The following is a 22,248-nucleotide window of genomic DNA, read 5'->3' on the forward strand; positions in this document are numbered from 1 at the left end:
TGTAAATCGGCAAATTAAAATCCGAGACCATAACAAACAGACATAGGAGGTTAAGCTTGTCCCATCTTCTACTCTGGTCCTGGCTTCCCAGTTGCTTCCTTCCCATAGGTGGAGGCACTCAGCATTCTGATCCAGGCTGACATGAAGCATGCTCTTCCCTCTGTGCCCACTATCACTCTGCCGGTGACCTTAACCAGCCTCATGACTGGCTCTGCCAGCTAATGGGGTTGACCCTCAATTCACAGTTCTGACTCAGATCACTTCTCTGAACTTAAGTGAACCATCTAGCCAATTTTCTGATGAGTAGAAGCATGATTTACCACCTTGTTGTTCAGTTCTTCCTCAAGCCAATTTTGAGCAAAGGGCATTTTCCCCTTTGAGTAATTCGCGTAGCAATGCAGATGGGCCCACATCTTTAGAGATGTTACTACTTGCTTAAAGCTCAAGATAATCTAGCTCTGTATTAAAAATAGAACCTTTTATAATGATGGTGTCATGAGAAATAACTCATGACTGTTTCCAGCAAAGTGTACTGCTCTCAGATTTTTACTGGATATAGAATTTACATTTAAGGGACGTGATTGGATGTATAATATGTCCAAATGTATAAAAATATAACTTGCATTTTAATATAATCTATAATACACATTTTTGTATCTAAAGTTTTGGGGAAATGGGCTTTTAAATCCATTTCAAATATTAAAAAGAAACTGGATTTAGGAAGTGAGGAAGGATGGATGGATACATTTTTTAGTACCAAAATCTGCTACATATACTCGGATTTTCTCATTCCATCTTTTCCTCTGAACAATATCTTCCTACAAATATGTTTAGAGATAATCTGCTGCACTGAAATGTGAAAATTCACTCACACTAAGACTCAAATATGCCATGAAATGCCTTTCTTCCACTTTGCCTAAACTAATCTGGCTTCCTGATTTTAATTTTTAATCTTATTTAAAGCCTCCTCTGATAATAATTTAAATAGTCTCTTTGATTAATGCTAAGTCTTTCCACAAAAGGAGGAGCTTGGCCTCTTAGACATCTTAATCATCTTTGTCCAACCCAGACTCTTCTGCAAAAATGGTATCGAGGATGGGTGCCTGGGTGGCTCAGTCAGTTAAGCGTCTGCCTTCAGCTCAGGTTATGATACCAGGGTTCTGGGATCAAGTCCTGCATTGGGCTCTTTGCTCAGTGGGGAGTCTGCTTCTTTTTTTCCCTGTGCCCCCCCATCCTGCTCATGCTCTCTCTCTCTCAAATAAATAAAATCTTTTTTTAAAAAATGGCATCAAGAAGAGAAAAGTGGCTTTTGGCCCTAATGGTGAAAGTGGTGGAGCTAAGGTCTCTGGGCACAAAGCTCTGACCCCTCTTAGGCTGATGCCTCTTGGCCACTCAGTTGTTACCTTGCTGGTATTCACAGTTGAAGTCTGTGATGAACTCATAACCCATGCTCTTAGCTTTGGCTAGCTCATTGGGAAGTCTAGGCTAATCCAGCAGCCATCCTTTACCTCTTGCTGGATGCAAGCCACTAATTCTCTGCCACATCTACAGCAGAGTCCACATGTTCTTGGCACATGACAGACTAGTAAATTGAGAGGCAAGATACTGGGGAAAGGAAAGCAACTTTATTCAGAAAGTCAGCAAACCAAGGAGATGGCAGACTGTTGTCTCCAAGAACATCTTCCCTCAGCATGAAATATGAGCTTCTTTTATGTTAGGAAGAGGAAGAAGAGTAGGATGTTGGAGTTAAGAGGTAACTGATATCTATAGATGTCCAGGAGGCCACAAGGGTCCAAAGAAGGTGCTGAAACTTTCTATCTTTGGTTATTTGATCTTTGCGTATAGGAACCTGGTCATGGCATCCCTGTAAATCTTAAACATAGAGTTGTTATTTCTGTATGTACTTCCTTCTCTCCTTGGGTGAAGTAGGTTTTGGGGAAAGAGTGGTTTTTGCAAATCTAAGCTGTAGCATGCCTATGTGCAGGGCTACACAGAGGTTTGTCAGCCATAGGTCACAGCAGAAGGGAAACAGAGGCAATATGGAGTCAGACATGCTAAGTGTCTCCCTATGCACAACCTCTTTCCAGCCTGCAGCTCAGGGGTCCACCTCCACCCTATATTCCTGCATCATCTCATCCCATCACAGCCAGCTCTATGCAAAGTCCACTGATTCTCAACCCATCTTCCAAATCCTTGGATGCTCAGAGTGTCTCAGGGAGGCTAAGCCACAGCAACTCCGTCCACTCAATGTTGTCCTTCTTCAGCTAGTGCTCTCCTCCCTCCAGAATCCCCTTTCCAGCAGAGTTAGGTCTCACATCTGTCCACCTGACTCTCCAGTCTCTGCCTGTCCCTCTCATCCGTCCTACAATCCTTGAAGCCTAGAGAGGCAGGCTTTCCCCTAAATCACATTCTTCTCAAGGACTTTTGCCTTCAATGGAAAAATGATATTTCTTCTGTGCTCTGTAGGGAGTACTCTGTGATATCAGACAGCTTCAGCCAGTTTAGACACCTATGGAATCAGAAGAGCAAAATAGCAAAGTACTTCGGTAATTTTCAAAGTGGATTCCTATTACAAGTACTTCTTACAATCATTTCCCCTTCTGCATTCCAGATGAAGATTTTTGACAAAAATAAAGATGGCCGGTTGGATCTTAATGACTTGGCAAGGTGAGTAGCATGGGAATGGTGGCATGACTCAGACACACTGTCCTAGGGGTTCCACAAACAGTACACTCTTCTCATTGAAAGCAGATGTCAATCTTGCCTGAAACCCTGAAGAACAGACTCAGCTTGCCAAATAAACAGCAGTTGTTTGGAATCTTCTGGGATGATAGATTCCTTTGTAAAGATAATAACCCCGTCCCCACCCCCCACAGTGCACAATACGGAGTTTTCATAAAATTTTATAGGTGGGTCATGGGCCAGCCCCTGCCTTGAAAGGCCAGACATTCCTGGTCTCACATAAGTACCCCATGAAAAAATAAGTCTGGAATCCCATTCACTGTCTCTGGGAATGCTGAGCAGTTAGTTGAGGACAGAAGACGACTGAACCAGATGCCAGCCATGCTGTCTGGTTTTCCGTGTTGGTGGAGCCTCCATGGGCCCTCAGCACCTAAGGGTCAGAGTGGAGGAGGATAGAGGTAACAGCAGAAGTGGTCCAGTACCTGTGAAGGTGCTTGCTGTCTTTAAGTCCAGTGTTGTGACACGATGGGCATGTCATCATGTCTTCTCAAGGTTAGCTGACCCCAAAACAATGTGTGGTTGTCCACAGAATGGGAAAAAAATCATTTGATCCAGAATACATGGATCTAATCTGGGGGGGGGGGGGCGGGAAGCAGTTGTGATACCAGGTGCCTCAGGATGGGGTGGACAGAGTTGTAGTGTGGACAGTGATAGAGGGTGGCAGTTACAGGCTGCAGAGCACAAGCATGGATGGCTGGGAGAGAGGAAGTCCAAGGACTGAGGGGAATTTTCAGCAGCAGAGAGTTAATGTCACACATAGATATTAATGTCACACACAGATATTAACTTGAGTTCAGAATCACAAAACCCTGTACCAGCTACCTCTTCCTCTCTTGGCAGCAGGGGATCGAATGGGGACACTTCAGGAAGAACCTCTCTGTAGTGGTGACCAGGACATTGACCCCAAAATTTTATATGGTCTTTTATTATGAGTCTCATAGTTGCTGTGAGGAAGCCTGTGGATCTGCCTTGGTTAATTTTCCCAGGACCTTCATCCCAATTTTGGCCACTTTGCTGGAGAAGAGGCATGGAGAGGAGGACAAAAGTGTTTTTCCCAAAGACTGAGGACTGAGGAATCTCTGCCCTTGTGGTCTTGGCTGTATCCCTTGGGTCCCACTCAACTTTCTCACAATACTTTTTTTTTTTTTTTTTTAAGATTTTTATTTATTTGAGAAAGAGAGAGAGAGAATAAGCAGGGAGAGGAAGAGAGGGAGAGGGAGAAGCAGACTCCCTTCTGAGCAGAGAGCCAGTCGTGGGACTTAATCCCAGGACCCTGGAATTACGACCTCAGCCGAAGTCAGATGCTTAACTGACTGAATAACCTAGGTGCCCTTTCCCACAATTCTTTCGGCCAACTGAGGCAAAGGTTCCTACTAAGTAGTGATCAGTCTAGCTACTCTGAGAACTGTGTGAGAGAACCAGTCCTAACGTGAAGACCCAAAGCACCTAAAAGCTTCACTCAAAACATAGCAATCTGGATGAAAACAAGAGCTTTTAATTCCCTTGCTCCAGTCACCAAAAGCACCCACTCACCCCACTCAAGGCATTTCTCAGAGGTGGTGAGTTGAGGAGCCTTGAGCGCCCTCTGGAGGCTGGAGTGTGCCATTACTGTAAGCTGCTCTCATACCCTATTAATAATGCTGTTTACTCCTGAAATAAAATCCACAGATAATATAATCTACCTATGCAGATAATGCTAAAACACTTTGTGTAATGCACAAACTATCACACATAAAGGGGAAATAAAGGAAAACAGTTGTTAGTTATAAGGTGTATTTCAGTGTATAAGGTGGGTAGATATAACAACAGGGAAGACAACCGAGCGGTCGTTGTTTACATCTTGCTGTAAAATTACCATGAATATGTTCATTAAGTTGTTGACTGATACGAGTATGGCCTTTTGGCAACTCGTGTCAGGAACTCAGTTGCTGTTGATATAGTTTTATAAATAATAAATAAATCTTGAAAGAGTTCTAAATGAAACAAAGTACAGTCATCCCTCAACTTCTGTGATTCAGTATACTATACAGATAATTTACAAGATTAGTAAATTACGTATACCTTGAGAAAAATACCCTGGATTTTTAACGTAAATAGGAATTCAGCCCTAGGTTCATATAATTATAAGCAGGATTTGTACACACATGAATGCTCTTGGGACATTCCAGAGTCAGGTGAGATATGGGATGATTCCCCATTCTGTGGAACTTTCCATGCAGTGCAGCACATCTAGCATCCCTGGCTCCCGTCTATGGAGGTCACCTCCCCTCTGTCATGTCCTCTTGGTCACTGTGATTACCAAAAGATCCCTACCTGCAGCAAGCCAAACATGCCTTACTAGATCCTACCCAGAAGATAGGAAGTATGCATAAACTCTGACAGTGGAGTGTTATGTATAGAGGAGGTTTTGATGAGTAGTTGTGGACTGAAGGGAGAATTGACTTAGTACTGGACAGAGATGCAAAGCAACAAAACAGTTACTACATTATTTCAAAACCAATTTGATATGGAATTTGACAGTGACAACTGGGGTAAGCAGAATAAAGATGTCTGAATTCCCAGAACCAGTGAACATTTTATGTTACATGGCAAGGATGCACGAAGGATGCATTGAAGTTGCTAATTGACCTTACAGAGATTAGTCTGGATTATCCAGGTCAGCCCAAAGGTAATAACAAGAGTCCTTTTTTAAAAAAAAAAAAAAAAGATTTTATTTATTTATTCACGAGAGACACAGAGAGAGAGGTAGAGACACAGGCTGAGGGAGAAGCAGGCTCCGTGTGGGGAACCTGATGTGAGACTTGATCCCAGGACTCCAAGATCATGACCTGAGCTGAAGGCAGATGCTCAACCGCTGAGCCACCCAGGCATCCCACAAGGGTCCTTTAAATGTGGAAGAAGGAAACAGAGGGTCAGACTTTGAAGGCTTTGAAGTGGAAAAAGAGGCTGTGAGCCAAAGAATACAGGCAGCTTCTAGAAGCTAGAAAAGGTAAGGAAATTGATTCTCCCCTGAAGCCTCCAGGAGGAAGCAGCCCTGTGGACACCTCGATTTTAGCTTGGTGAAATCTGTTCCAGTGTCTGATTTCTAGACCGTAAGATACTAATTTGTGCTGTTGAAGCCACTATATTTGTGCTAATTTGTCACAGCAGCAATAAGGAAATAACTGAATGACCTAAAGGTCTTAAAACATTTATGCAAGGGACTCCTCTCTCTACTCCCAGCTCTGGAATACAGCCCTATTACTCCACAGACGAGCGCCTCTCAAGTATTTGTCCTCTAGCTGGCAACATAATTTAGGCTGCTTGGTGCCAACCAATTGGTAAGGACAGGATTCCTTATAGAGTTCCAGGACATTCTACCCTCTACTTGGCTCAGAGCAATTCTTTTTACCCTGGGCATCCAGAAGAACAAAATTTTTCAAATTGTGCCATGATATTTTTTTCTGCCTTTCTCTACATTGTGGATGCATGATTATGAATGCAACATAAACCCAACACTAGTCTTTTGAAACTGACTGTATTCTATTGAAGTAGAATTGTAATTAAGCAGAAAGTACAGAAATACATTTGTTTTCCAAAATAAAACCTGGACTATTTTTTTATTGAGTATCATTTATGTGTTATAACAATCTTAAACTGAACAATTCGGTATACTTTAGTATATTCATAAGGCTATTCAACCATCACTACCCAATTCCAGAACATTTTCATTATGCCAGAAAAATACCCCATACCCATCAGGAATCACTTTCCCCTACCCTTGTTTATTAACCCCTGATAACCACTAATCTACTTTCTGTTCCTGTGGATTTGCTTATTCTGGGTATTTCATATAAATGGAATCGTACAATACATGGCCTTTCACGTCAGGCTGAGGTTCTTTATTTCTTCATGTGGATTCAAACAACTGCCTAGTGTTCTTTTCATTTCAGCTTGAAGAATTCCCTTTAGTATTTCTTATGGGTTGATAAATGTTGTCTTTTTGCTTAGTGACTTTTTCAAACTAATCCTGTAAAATCTGTATCTTTGTCATATGTGAACACTGAAGTCTGCTTCATTAGCCTAATGATTAGTTAATGATCCAACAGAGATTTCTTGTAAGCCCCCTAATGTTTGTTGAGGGGCCCTGTGTACTGGTTGGGGTACATTTTCTACCTGCAGCCAGGAAGTTTACAACTCTGCCTTTGCCTTAACTTCCTGCTTGCACAGAGCCTAATGATAAGCCACTGGTGAGCTCTTAGAGCCTCCTGACGTCTTTTCTGTGCCTACATACAGCCCTGGGAATGGATGTAGTCCTATGCATGTCTACAGCTTTCTAGATTCCCAGGAATATGTCAGAGCTTATAAAAACCCCTGTGGGCATCTCATTCCCCTAAATTTTCCTTATAAGCTTTTTAGTTAGCCTGTTGTTTACCCAAACTCTTTCTTTTTTTTTTTTAAGATTTTTTTTTAATTGTTTGTTTGTTTGTTTGTTTGTTTGAGAGAGAGACAGAGAGCATGAGTGGAGGTGCCAGCCAGATCGAGAGCGACAAGCAGACTCCCCACTGAGCATGGAGCCTGGCATGGGACTCCATGCAGAGCTTGATCCCAAGACCCTGAGATCATGACCTGAGCTGAGGTCACCCATGCGCCCCGGTTTACCTAAACTTATTCCACCACTGTGGTCAGCTGTGATCTTAATTGTTTTTAATTGTTTTTGACAAATGTTCCCAGGCAGAAGGCTTTCCCTCCTAGATGAGTTCAAAATAAGGTCATTTATTGCACCTTGCAAGTGGGGTCTTTCAGAGAATGTCAGAGAAGTTAAATAATGACAATTCTCTGGGAATCAAGTTTTGAAAGGGCTCCAACTCTGTTCTGCTCACATAGCAGTGGTTAGAATGCTCATTTTCCCTGGGACTATGGGCTCTTCATTTTCAAGGATACCATTGAGCTGAGGAGGAGAGAAAGATGAAGCAAGTTAAAATGCCACAAAATCCACTGTTCTTACCAAAATTTAGTGATTTTTCCAAAATAAACACTCCCCAGATTTCTGTAAGACTTTAATTTCTAGAAATTTGAAAAAGTTATTTTGACACTTTTTTTTGGCCAGTTGTCTCACTGCCGTTGTGGAGGAGAGATTTTTCAGTTGCCATTTTTCACCAAGATGATTTTTTAAAAGTCTCTCTATGGTGACTACTAATCCCTATGAAAGTCTCTACAAATTAATTTTTTAATTATAATGTACAAATTCCTATTTTTCAAGAACCTACTCTATTTTCCAGAATAATCTGGAAATTGCCTATCCTTTCCTCATACCAGAGTTATGAATTTACTTGCCTCTGAGAGCTGACAGGTCATCATGTAAATTACTTTCTTTTTTTTTTTTTTTTTTTTTTCTTTTCCATTTAGGATTTTGGCTCTTCAGGAGAATTTCCTTCTCCAATTTAAGATGGATGTAAGTAGTGACATTTCTCTAGGTGGGCTTGTGTCATGCTTGCCTCTCCATAAATTTGAGAGGGAGGGAAAAAAGGAAGGCATCTGTTTGTCTCGCATTATCTAGAGACCTTCAAGACTCTGTTGGGATCATAGGGTTAAAGGTCATTGGTTCCAAGTTTATAAAGGTTGTCTATGACCCTGGAAGAATTAATTGTACAACTGAGTCTTCCCCTTGGTGGACTGACATACTATTTTCTCCACATACAGGCTTGTTCTACTGAAGAAAGAAAGAGGGACTTCGAGAAAATCTTTGCCCACTATGATGTTGTAAGTATATCTTTTTGTGTGGTTCTGACCACTTTTAGGTAGCAAGCTTGTTTAGCCCCTTTGTGGGGGTCATCCAACTCACAGATCACATATGCATTGCTACATCACACAACTTCTCTATGTAAACATAAAAAAAATTTTTTTGGAAAGATTTTATTTATTTGAGAGAGAGAGAGAGAGAGAACACAAGCAAAGGGGAGGGGTAAAGGGAGAAGCAAACTCCCCACTGAGCAGGGAGCCTGATTCAGGACTTGATCCCAGCACCCTGGGATCGTGACCTGAGTTGAAGGCAGGTGCTTAACCAACTAAGCCACCCAGGTGCCTCTATGTAAAGCTCTGAAGACTACATTAAAATGGACAAAAGGGTATTGATTGTTGAGAAGAGAATAAAATCACATTTTTTTTTCTCTTTGCCTCCAGACTGGGAGACAATTTCTCCTTCTTGATCTCTAGAATAGTATGCTCAAAAACAAAAGCAAACAATCAAAATAAAAACCATATCCAGCCCAAAGAAATATAGGCTAAGTGAGCCCTGGATGACATAAAAGCCACTTCTTTTGTAGGATTATGTGGTCCTTCATTAGAGAGGAGAAAAAAAAATTCTAAAGCCCAAGGTATGGCAAGGAGATTGCATTTCTTGAGGACAAGGTAGGGTAATGCAAGAAGGAAGAAAAATGAGAAAGTTAGGAAAAGTCAAAAGAGATGCCATCATGAAACTAACCAGACTGGACATCTGTGTGTGCCGCAATCTGAGTAGAAAGAAGCATTACCTGGAAGAGGCAGGGTGGCAAAGTATTTAAGTGTACAGCCTCTGGGACTGATCGCCTGGATGTGATCATGTGACCTTGGGCAGCTTCCTTAACCTCCCTGTACCTCATTTCCCTTATTTGTAAAGTTAGGATGATGAGGATAACACTAACAATACCTATCCCATGAGATTGGTGCAAGAATTCAGTGATTTCATATTTGTAAAGCTCTTAGAAGGGTGCCTGGCAGGGAGTGAGTGCTATATTGGTGTTTGGTAAATACACTAAGGGAATAGATTTGTTAAAAGTGATATGTTAAAGGTTCAGGGTGAAGAAAACTAGGAAAGATGGATGGATGAGTTGTTATAACTGGTACTTTAGAGAAGAAACTGAAATATTTTAATATACATTGCAATTTATAGACGTTCTTATAAAATGAATAGAAAAAAATAAGGGTTTTATGTACAGCCCAACAGTAATTCTAAAATACTCATTCAATCTAGGCATTCTCACTTTAAAATGTGTATTTTAATAATCACCAAGTCCTTGCTAAATCATAAAGTGAAATAAAAGAAATATCAGCCTATCCTTCAAAGGACTGATATGATGTGCAAGTAACGCTTGTCTGAACTGAAGCCTGATATTAGGGAAACAAATGAATTCGGTATGTATCATTAATACTCCTTGCAAGAGCCACAGAATTCAAAACTACTGCTTCCCCTTTCTTTACATGGGGGTTGTTATTTACAATTAATTATTTTAATTTCTGTGATACATTCACATCCTGCACAGGAAACCTAACTGGAATGTGCCATTTCTGAACCTGTTTGCAACCACAAAAGGATACTGATTTGGACAATTTGCTTACTTTATTCTTCAGCTTTCTGACTTTTATCTTGCAGAGTAAAACTGGAGCTCTGGAAGGCCCAGAAGTGGATGGGTTTGTCAAAGACATGATGGAGCTTGTGCAGGTGATTTCCCAAGGCTGTTGAGATTCCTCTCATCTTGGGTTGGGGTTGCCATCATGATTGATTCCACTGTTTATTTCTGAGAATCAGTAAATGCTGAAAATTAATGCTAGAGACAAAATCTGGGGACATAGTCGATTTAACAACCTTTGAGCTTCTGTGAGACCTGACAGGTCTCCCTTTCTCTCTTTGTATCATTTGTAGTTTCAGTTAAGTGAAGCCTCCGTAGAAGCTTCTTGTTTCCATTATATAAAAACCATCTCTTTCACCATAGGAGCACAGTGCAGCTGTACGCAGTTCTGCTTTATTTTTTGATTACAGAAAGGGCTTTTCCCCTGGACTTGGTTATTAGAATACCTAAGACTTTTAATTTAATTTCATGAAATCATTCCTGTATTGGGATTTTTCCACACATACCCACCCCGCAGCCCCTAAGGAGCTACTTTAATTTCTAGCCTAAAATTTTGGCTAATTATCAACACATTGTTGTGATTTGAAGCGATAGGATTTAGATTATAATCTAGATCATAAAGCTGTTTTAGGTGGTATAGACTTTATTTTTTTAAAGATTTTATTATTTATTTATTTATTTATTTATTTATTTATTTATTTATTCATAAGAGACACACAGAGGCAGAGACACAGGCAGAGGGAGAAGCAGGCTCCCTGTGGGGAGCCTGATGCAAGTCTTAATCCCAGGACCCCGGGATCATGACCTGAGCCAAAGGCAGATGCTCAACTGCTGAGACACACAGGGACCCCAGTGTAGACTGTTTAAAACAAGCAATCTCCTTGAATCCTGGTGAACTGTATTAACTGGCTGACTGATCTAGTTAAGCAGCTACTTTGCAACTGTTCCTTTTCTTTGGGACTGCATAGCCACCAAATTTAGTACATTCACATCCTTAGAGATTTTTTGAGATTTTTACAGTACAGGACAAAATGATTCTGTCCTGATTGGCCCAGATGGCAACAAAATAGAGAAGCAATTGTTAACTGGCTTTGGAATCCCAGACCTGTTTGAAAACCTCATTAAAACTATGGAGTTTTGGGGCAGCCCTGGTGGCTCAGTGCTTTAGTGCTGCTTTTAGCCCAGGGCATGATCCTGGAGACCTGGGATCGAGTCCCATGTCAGGCTCCCTGCTTGGAGCCTACTTCTCCCTCTGCCTGGTCTCTGCCTCTTTCTCTGTCTCTATCTCTGTCTCTGTGTGTCTCTCATGAATAAATAAATAAAAAGCTTTAAAACAAACAAAAACTATGGTTTTTGGCGGCGCCTGGGTAGCTCAGTTGGTTAAGTGTCCGACTCCTGATTTCAGCTCAGGTAGTGATCTCAGGGTCATGACATCAAGCCCCATGTTGGACTCTGCACTGAGCATGGAGCCTGCTTGGGATTCTCTCTCTCCCTTTCCCTCTGTCCCTTCTCCCCACTCCCTGGTCTCTCTCTCTCTCTCTCTCTCTCTCTCTAACAACAACAACCAAACTATGGAGTTTTGTGGCAGAGCATTTCCCCTCAATTTACCAGTTTTTGCATACATCTCCAGGAAGTCTACATTCTGTGATTGAGCGGGCTTGGACGAGATTTTTTTCTGACTTCCACTCAGGATGACATTGGTGTCTTCTTTGCCTCCTAACTTTTATTATTCCCATCCCGACTGGTCCCCTGCCTCTACCTTTTTTGCCTTCATGAGCTGTTCCTGTTGGAGACTCCACAGGTATCTGCACAGACAGAACTGATGGGGATGGGTGTGGTTGTGCCTTTTGCATTGTTTGCAAAAGGAAAGTCCCACTGTACTTACTACTTATTTAATGCCAGAATGATTTCTGTAATAGAAACTGAGCAATTATCCTAGGGTCACTAAAGTCGCGAGGCAGTAGGCTTTCCTAAACTGCAGTTTTAATTTGCCTTTGACAGAATGCATGGGAGTGGGGGGGGTGGCCTGCTTCTCAGAGCATTGCAGCCTCCTCTGCGCAGTGGAACTTGGGCCACTGATGGCCTAAGTGCACAGCCCAGGGGGTTGCATATCTCTTGGTTGTCACCGAGTTTGGCAGTGGCTTCCAAAAGTTACTGGGTGATATGGAAGGAAAACCTAAACCAGCAACAGAGTAAAGAAGACATTCTCCTGGAGAAAATTAAAGAGAAGGGAAAAATACTAGGCCATTCAAGAACATGTGTTTACCTCATTCTTTGATAGTTTTGTATCACCTCCATGGGAAACCAGAGGATCCCCATCACTCTAGTCCTTGGCCCTCTAGCTTGGTGGGTCTTCTGGCGCCACAAAAATGTACCTCTCAGTTTAAGTACCAGCCGATTTAAGAGAGCCAGATTCCAAGGACTGAGTGAGACCATGGTCAGTAGTACAAAAGCAGTTGGTCAGGGCTGATTTGTTGAGATAAAAAGTATTTAAAAGCAGTTAATTATTAATGTTCTCCTTTGAAGCCAGATCCTTGAGGTGCAAACCTATATTGGATCTTTCCCAGTCTTGGAGGTTGCTTAAAAAACTTCATTTGAAGGATGTTGTCAAGGAAAAATCTTTGAGTAAATCTGACATATCTCAGTTCATAAACTAGAGTCACCACCTGTGACTGTTTAATTTTCATTTTATTAGAAAGGACCATGGGACAAGTACACAAACCAATATCTGGAATATGTTTTAAAAGCAATTACCAGAGCATGCCATGAAGTCAGCAGGGGGCTGGCTCAGTTTTAAGTGTAGTATCTGGTCAGGATCCCTGATGTTTGAAATAATGACCTTCAAATTAAACTTATTTTATAGTCTTTCGTTCTTGTACAACTATGTATGATACATATGTTGAATCTGTATTAACAAGATTATCTGGTGACCAGAACACCCCTTTCCCTGATCTTTGAGAAATGGTGCCCAAGGTTGCCTCTGTCAGGATGATGAGATCAGTCAAAATAATTTCTGCACAATATTTATAAAAAGCCTGTAAGTCCTTTGGCACAGCACAAAAAATCAGCATGAGAATCTACAGCTTAAGGCACAAGACATTTAAGATGCCCAGCTCCATCACACCAAGGAGTAGACATGTGAATGGTAATGTTGGAAACCAAATAAATGGGATGCCAGAGATGACCAGATTGTCTGCTTGGGGAGGATGAAAGTTTCTGCCTCCAGGGTCCCCAATGTTCATTCTTGTTCCTGGTAGACACCCCTTCTACTTTTCTTTGTTATAGACAAGGAGAGGATTAGCAAGAGGGGATGATCCTAAAAGACCACCAACATACTCCCTCCTTTTCATTGTAAAACATGCAATGACAGATGATAATTAGAATAAATGTTCCAGGCTTGCTGGCGAGGACCTGGCTGAAATCTAAGGCAATAACTTTGGCCTCTATATGTCAACTTGGTGTTTTGAACACCAGTATGGCCAATAAATAGCAAAATGGAGACAGAGAGAACACATTATGATTTTGCATGGCTAGAGACTGAAGTTTTGGCTAATTAAATATTCTGATAGAAAGAGTTATCGTTAAGAGGTTTATTGTAAAGACCACTTGCCACCATCAAAGCTATAACAGTTCCTCTAGGGGTCAGAATGGGGAGTAGGCAGGGCCTTGAGGTCTTGATGCAGACTCTAGCATGGAGATTTGGGGAATGCTGGTAATGATTTATCTGGGGAGAGGGTTTGGATATTCACTTTTGCTGTTTAAGGAGAGATAGAATGTACAGGAAAGGGAGGGTGCATGATGAAAACATGAAGACCACTTTTGGAGACACTCATTAATTCCATGGATGTAATTGAGCACTTATCACAGGCAAGCACAAGGAGACAGATCCAGATCCAGACCCAAAGGTTCCCCTAGTCCCAGGATTCAAGGATGGGTAGATAAGCACTTTTTAGTCAACTACCCCAGATCCACTTTCACCACTTCCCATGAGATGGATAAGAAATAAAAAATGCATTTTTAAATGAATGGCTATGATATAGTGTACTGTTAAAGAGATGTGCTCTGGGGCCTGCTTGCCCAAGTTTGTATCTGGTTCTGAAATGTACCATCTGTGTGATAGTGGGAAGGCTAATTAACTTCTCTGTGTTTTAGTTTTCTTATCCATAAATTAGAAGTTGATAGTAGATACAACCTCATTGAGTTCTTCTGAAGATTAGAATTAATTTGTGTAGAACCCTTAGATTTGGAACCTGTATGTACTTATACTGGTGACTTGCTATTAAAAATTAGGCCCCCAGTGATCTTAGATGGTCCAAACATCATTGAATGGTGGTGTTTACATGTCCTGACTCCTAGTGAGTTGTCAAACATTAAAAGCATAACTCAAAAGGTCTAAGGAAACTTCCCTTATATACACCTACATTCATACCCTCCCCCCAATACATACGCACAAAATGTTTCTACTCACATTAAGGAAATAATTATTTTTGCAGAAAACAAATCAGAAAAAAAAAAAGCTAAAATAGCTTGAAGAAAATAAATACATTGGCAAATTAATTCATGCTAATGTGTAAGTGACTACCACCCAAGTCTTTTCTAAACATGAGAATTTGCTAGGAGGATCCTGGGGCAGAGTGCTGCTAACTGGAGAAAGGATGTGGCAGGAGTGGTTGAGGATGGTCCCCACTTTGCCACTGTACAAGGAAAAGACTCCCATTGTGGAGTCATGGAGTGCAGCTTGTTGTGTTCAAGACTTCTAAACCACTTCCTGGACCACACCCATACCTGCCTGTCATTGACACCTAGAGTATCTTGGTGAGCCCCAACAAAGTGTACGTATTGACGTTGTATGACATCTCAGCCTCTTAGTCCAATCACTGATGGACCCTCCACGGGCAGTGACGTTGGCCCCAGATTCCTGGCCTGATGTTCCCTGGAAATTGCCCACTTTGGAGGTTACTGTTCTGCTGCTCTCCGTCCTCCTTCCTTCCCTCAGTTAAAACCTGGTATCAGGGATAGACTTGATGTCACTCACTTACCCTGCTGGGACACTGCAAATTAGCTTGTCTTAATATGGCAAATTAGCTTGTCTAGCTGAAGGATGAACAGTTTCGTTTCCCACCAGAGGTCTTTGGAGATTTCTTTGGCAGCAAAGCAACCTGGGGGTGGGCTGAGTGATGGGGACAGCTTCCCAGGGCTTCTGAAACCAAATCCTTCACACAGCAGCCCCCTGTGCTCCTTGGTGAGACCAACCCAGTAATCAAGGGATTTGGAATCCAATGAGCTGGGTTTCCTCTCTCCATGGACCTGGGCTTTACATCCAGACCCAGAGCCTTCATATAGCAGGTCTGGCCACCACCTCTCCAGTAGAACAGTGTCAACTGGGGGTTTGAGCATTTAATTGGAGGCAGAAGATTCAGGATCAGAAATGCTGTTGCAATTTCCTAGCTTGGCAGGTCAGTGCAGTCTGAGCATCCGTGTCCTAATTTATATGCCAGGGTTACTCCAAGGTTATCATGAGCATTAAATAAAGTAGCCTGGGGAGAATCACTTAGTTCACCCATACTCACTTTTGCAGGCATTTTGAGCTGGAAATTAATTTCCCATCTGATGTGTATCACGGTTCCTTCCTGGCCCATAAATATCCCTTGGAATAAATCTGACGTCCACAGCTCAGCCACATAATGCTTTAGATTTTCATTCATTATAAACGTTTTAAAAATTAGAAGCAGGCAAACTTCCCCTGGGGAGAGAGTAAAATGGGTCTTCCCTTATCCATGTCTCAAGGCAGAATCTGGGGTGACAATCCCCTGCTCCAAGACCAAATATGTTTATCACAGCTGCTAAAAAGGTAGGCTTTCCATAAGAGCTGCAGAGAAAGGATGTGGGGCTTGAGGGTCTCTTGCCCAAATGGCAAGGTTGAGAAGGAAACTTGGCAATATCTGGTGGGATGAGGAGATGGGATCACCCCACAGTGCCTGTCTCCTTGGAGCCCCTCTCAGAAGGCAGGGAGGGTGTCCCCTAAGTGTAGTGGGCGTGGAGGGGACGGGGGCGGCATGAAAGGCTGGGCCACCACTGGCTGGCCTGCTGACGTGGTATCTTTGCTGTCCTCAGCCCAGCATCAGTGGAGCGGATCTTGATAAGTTCCGGGAGATTCTTTTGCATCACTGCGATGTGAACAAGGATGGAAAAATTCAGAAGTCTGAGCTGGCTTTGTGTCTCGGGCTGAAAATCAACCCCTAGCCCCCAGAATGCTTTGCCTTTTGCTCTTAGGATGTTTCTGTGCTCCTGCTGGTAAAACTGTATCTGTGCTTTGCTGTTGGGGACACACAGCAAACTTTCTAACAAATGGTGTGGTATTCTTGGGCAAGGGGAGAGGTCCAAGGGCCTTCTCTCTAAGGGCAAGGTATTTCCCTACCACACTGAAAGCCTCCCATGTAGTGCCTGTGTCAGTCCCCCCACCCCACCCTGGGCTTTCCTGTCCCCCCCAGAGAGTCAGCTCACCTGCTGGATCTGCTCTGCTGTCCTCCCTCAGCCCCCAGGGAGGCAGGCGTAGCTGAGTCCATCTGTTTGCGCTTTCCTGTGGGCTTTCGTTGACTCTGAGTGGTGACTGGCATCTGTGGCAGACCTGTGACTTCTACAAATTGATTTTGTCATGGAAATAAACCTGTAGCTGGAAACAGACACACTGGTCCTTGTTTTTGTGTTGTAATCTTTGAAATGTTCTACATGATGGTTTGACAGGCCAACCACTTCTTTAACTTAGGGTAGGTGTGGTGAGGAAGGCAGAGAAGGGCAAGATCCTAATGGAATCCACAGGGGTGGGGTGGGGTGGGGGGGCTTCCTCCCATAATTCACAGATGCCCTGGTTGGTGACTTTGTGTAAAAGTAGGAGTTGCCAATAATCACTTTTTATTCACTTCACAGAGAAGACCAGAAGATTTGACCTGGGCTGGGTTTGGCTCTCAAGTGCTTTGTAATCTCACATGGCCAGAAGTAGGAACAGGAGAAAATTCATTACCCACCGGTCTATTCCCCACTCTGTTCCTTCTCCTTCCAACAGTGTCCTCTAGTGAATCTTTGACTTCCAAGTCTCATTTGATGCCCCTGGGTGCCTGGGTTCCTCTGCTGGTTGCAGGTTCCACCAGGGACCCCTGCTTCCTTCCCTCTGGGGCTCTGACACAGTCCCCACAAGAGGGGGCTGCTTCTCCTGGGCCAGATGTGCAGAGATTGATGGGGGGCAGGCCTCATTTCCCTACTGTCCTGACACTTTGTTCCCTAAAACATCCCTACTTTCCACCAGACTCTGCAGGAATTTCAGGTTTAATGCTGTACTGTGGGTAATTCAGAAAAATTACAGTGTAGAACGGTATATTCAGAGCCATTCATAACCCAAGGAAGTCCATCATTCACAGAGTTCCCCTCAATGGCAGATCCTGGCCAGAACTGGTTCCCATCCCCCACCCCTCCATCAGATGTCCCTTACCTCAAATACACAGATAATTAATATCAATAACTACTATGAAGTGCTTGCTTTCTTGCTTTATTCTTTTTTTTTTTTTTCTACTGATTGCTTGCTTGCTTGATTGATTCATGAGAGACACACAGAGAGAGGCAGAGACACAGGCAGAGGGAGAAGCAGGCTCCTTGCAAGGAGCCCTATGTGGGACTCGACCCCAGGACCCTGGGATCAAAGGCAGATGTTTATATGTATACTTTACATACCTGAGCCACCCAGGTGTCCCCCATGGAGTACTTTCTATGTGCCAAGTACTTCTAAGTGCTTTCCATACTTTAAGCAATGTAATCCTCACTGAAACCTCATGAGTTAGGTACTCTTATGACACCAATTTTAGAGATGAAGACATTGAAGCTGATAGCAACTTGTCTGTGCTTGGACATCTTGGAAGTAGGGAATCATGGACTTAATTATGGACAATTTTAAGCACCTTTCAGAAAAACTAGGCCCCTCCCCATAGACCCTTCCCCACCGTAGTTCCCAGCCGGACATTTCTGCAAGTCTGGGTTATTCAGTCTGGGGCAATGTTTGACAGGAACCTAAAGAGAGTCCAGTCAGCAGCACAGGGAAAGATACACATGCAGCCCCATTATCATTGTCCAGATGTTGAGTAACGATGTACACCCACACTCTTCAAAAAACAAACTTCGTTTTCAGAGTTGAGACAGTCTAAACCCACAAGAAGGGGGGAAGAATGTTTATCTCCAAGATTTCACATTCTTCTGCAGAATATCAGGTCCTCTTCTAAATCTCCTAAGTTTTAAAATTTTATTTATTATTATTTTTAAAGATTTTATTTATGTATTCATGAGAGACAGAGAGAGAGAGAGAGGCAGAGACACAGGCAGAGGGAGAAGGAGGCTCCATGCAGGGAGCCCGATGTGGGACTTGTTCCTGGCACTAGGGGATCACGCCCTGGGCCAAAGGCAGGCGCTAAACTGATGAGCCACCCAGGTGTCCCAGTTTTTGCATTTTAACAATAAGTCCTTTATTTTTAATGTAGCTGGACGTATTTTACATTTACCTATTGCAATGCATTTTATGTTTGGTTTGAAAAATCCAATATTTTTGATCACAAATGAGTTCTCTCCTGCTACCATTTTTTGGTTATGTATAGATATAAAATATACATTTTGGTTATATATGTATATGACATAAAATTTGCCATTTTAAATGTATCATCCCACCATATTAATTACATGCACAAACTTATGCAACCATCAACACTATCTATGTACAAACCCTACTTATTACTTCAAACAAAACCTCTGAACCCATTAAAAACATGACTCTCCAACCCCTCTCCCCCTAGCCTCCAGTAACCTCTCATCTACCTTCTGTGTCTACGAATTTACTTCTAGATATTTCACAGAATTGAATTATATGTTTGTCCTTTTGTATCTGGATTAATTTCACTTAACATGTTTTCAAGATTCATCTGTGTCATAGCATGTATCAGGACTACATCTCTCCTTATGGATGAATAATATTCCTCCCTATGGATATTCCACATATAGCTTATCTGTTCATCTGATGTATACTTGCTTTGTTTCCACCTTTTGCTTACTGTGAATAATAGTGCAGTAAATACTGCCATACAAGTATCTCAGTCCCTGTTTTCAATTCTTTTGTGGGTATACCCAGGATTGGAACTGCTGGGTCACATGGTAAGTCTATCTGTTTGAAGAACTGCCAAACTGGTTTCCACATGGCAGTGCCATTTTACATTCCCACAAGCAATGCATAAAGGTTCCAGTTTTAATCTTCTGTTTCTAAATAGAGCCCTTTCTGGAACTGATCAAAGTAGAGATTGGATCCAAAGTTGTCCTATATCCACTTAATGCATGACTCTTCCTTTAGCTATATGAAGAGAAAGTTTGACTTACTGCTCTAGTAATAGCCATATAAATTCTTTTCCAAGGGTCCTCATCTTCCTTGGTGGCTATCTGAAGATGACTGAGGTGGAGATGGGTGAGGAAGAGAAGTTTTATTCTCTTAAGGGTAATTTATTTCAGATCCACTGAGGGCATCTACTTGCCTTGAACACTAGCAAACTTTTAGTTAAAGCATATGGCTTAGGGGGTCCCTGGGTGGCTCAGCGGTTTAGCACCTGCCTTCAGCTCAGGGCATGATCCTGGAGTCCCAGGATGGAGTTCCACATTGGGCTCCCTGCATGGAGCCTGCTTCTCCCTCTTCCTGTGTCTCTGCCTCTCTCTCTCTCTCTCTCTCTGTGTGTGTGTCTCTCATGAATAAATAAATAAAATCTTAAAAAAAAAAAAAAAAGCATATGGCTTAGAGTCTATCAGAATCTCCTGAATCAGGATGCCTGGGTAGCTCAGTTGGTTAAGTGTCCAACCCTTGGTTTCTGCTCAGATCATGACCTCGAGAGTTGTGAGATCTAACCATGCATGAGGCTCAGCCAAGGTTCTGCTTGAGATTCTCTCTTGCTCTCGCTCTCCCACTGCCCCTCTCTCTGCTTTCTCTCTTAAATAAATAAATAAATCATATATATATATATATATATCCTGGGCTTCCTATCCAATCATAACTTGATGTTGGTAAAGAACTTTAAAAGCACCCAAAGAAAAGGCTGGTGGAGACCTTTGAATGGGAAGAAGGTGTTCCACTCAAGGAGTGAGTTCATTCAAAAAATCTTCTTAATAAGTCAGAGCTTCGTATGCCATAATGTGGGTACTGGTGGGTTCATTGATGGAAGGCTGTCTTAATCTGTTCAGGCTACTATAGAAAGATACCGTAGGTTGGGAGATTTAAACAAAAAGCCAGTATTGTTGACAGAAATCAACAAGGGAACCAAAAATACTCAATGAAGATGAGATAGTCTCTTCAATCATGGTGTTGAGGAAACTGGATAGTGACATGCACTAGAACAAAATTGAATCCTTATAACACTCACAGAAATTAATTTGAAATGTATTATAGACTTAAATGTAAGACCTAAAGCCATAAAACTAGGGGAAAAAATTGAAAAAGCTCCTTGCCATTGCTCTTGGCAACTTTTTTTTTTTTTTTGGATATGACATCAAAAGCCAAGCAATAAAAGCAAAAATCCGTAAGTGGGACTACATTAAACCAAAAGCTTCTGCATAGTAGAGGAAACAATTAGCAAAAGGAACAGCAACATATGGAATGAGAGAAAATATTTGCAGACCATCTGTCTGATAATAGGTGAATATCCAAATATATAAGGAACTCATGCAATTAACTCAATGGCAAAATACAGTCTGCTTTAACAATAGGCAGAGGACCTGAATAGATATTTTCCTAAAAAAGACATACAAATGGCCAACAGGTATATGAAAAGATGCTTAACATCACTAACCATCAGGGAACTGCAAATCAAAACTACAATCAAGTATCACTTCACACCTGTTAGGCTGGTCATTACCAAAAAGTCAAGAAGTAATAAGTGTTGGTCGGGATATGGAAGAAAGGGAACCCTTGTGCACTATTGGGAATGTAAGTAGGTACAGCTACTATGGAAAACAGTATGGAGATTCTTCAAGGAATGTAAAAATAGAACTACCATCTGATCCAGCAATTCCACTTCTAAGTATATATCCAAAGGAAATGAAATCAGGGTATCAAAGAGATATATATACTTCTATGTTCACTACAGCATTATTTACATTAGCCATGATACAGAAACAACCTGAGTACCTATCAGTGGATGAATGGCTGAAGAAGATACACACACACACACACACACACACACACACACGTATGTATGTATGCATGTCTATATACAGACATACATACACACACAAACGCACATATATATATATATATATATATATATATATATATATATACAGACATAAGATGGAAAGTTATTCAGCCATGAGAAAGAAGGAAATCTTGCCATTTGGGACAACATGGATGGATCTTGAGTACATTATGCTAAGTGAAGTAAGTCAGAAAGACAAATATTGTATGGAATCACTCATACACAGAATCTAAAAAAGCTGAACTCATAGAACCAGAGAGCAGGATGGTGGTTGACAGGGCTGGAGGGAGGGAAATGGGGAAGATGTCAGTTGAAGAGTACAAACTTCCAGCTATAAGATGAATAAGTTCTGGGAATCTACTGTACAGCATGATGACAGATGGTTAACTGTATTGTATTTTATATATGAATATACTTGAAAGTTGCTGAGAACATATCTTAAATGTTCTCACCACAAGAATGTAATGATAATTATGTCTTGTTATGGAGGTGTTAGCTGACACTATGGTGTAATCATTTTGCAATATGTAAGTGTAGCAAATCAACAGGTTATATGCCTTAAACTTACAGGATGTTATAGGCCAATTAGATCCTAATAAAACTAGGGAAAAAATACTGTGAAGAATGAATAAAATATTTATTCAATTCAATTATTTAGGCCCTCAGATCCCACTCTCATCCCTGAATTATGCTCCTCATTTTGTACCTATGCCTTCCTGCAGAGTTTTATTTATGGCTACTTTTTTTTTCAAATTGATTGTAAGTGGATTGTAAAATGATATCAACAAGAGCTTGTCCTACAGTCCTCTGTATGTCTAGTATCTAGGTGGTGGTCAAGAATGTTTGTAACTGTTGACAATGGTGGTGGTGGTGGT

At 41.7% G+C, this 22,248-nt stretch overlaps 1 protein-coding gene across 2 annotated transcripts in view; it reads left to right on the top strand.

Annotated features, from left to right (window-relative positions):
* Positions 1–16,793, top strand: part of SCGN (secretagogin, EF-hand calcium binding protein) — a 35,879-nt gene extending 19,086 nt beyond the window's left edge. For both annotated transcript variants that reach the window (XM_038583965.1, XM_038583964.1), the window contains exons 7-11: positions 2,612–2,667; positions 8,131–8,176; positions 8,425–8,484; positions 10,133–10,201; positions 16,224–16,793. In XM_038583965.1, the coding sequence (XP_038439893.1) occupies positions 2,612–2,667; positions 8,131–8,176; positions 8,425–8,484; positions 10,133–10,201; positions 16,224–16,352 (360 nt within the window). In that variant the 3' untranslated portion in view covers positions 16,353–16,793. The remainder of the gene's footprint in view (positions 1–2,611; positions 2,668–8,130; positions 8,177–8,424; positions 8,485–10,132; positions 10,202–16,223) is intronic.
* Positions 16,794–22,248: the final 5,455 nt, after the last annotated feature.

The sequence above is a fragment of the Canis lupus genome, chromosome 35, assembly GCF_011100685.1.
Source record: "Canis lupus familiaris isolate Mischka breed German Shepherd chromosome 35, alternate assembly UU_Cfam_GSD_1.0, whole genome shotgun sequence".
Taxonomy (NCBI): Eukaryota; Metazoa; Chordata; class Mammalia; order Carnivora; family Canidae; genus Canis; species Canis lupus.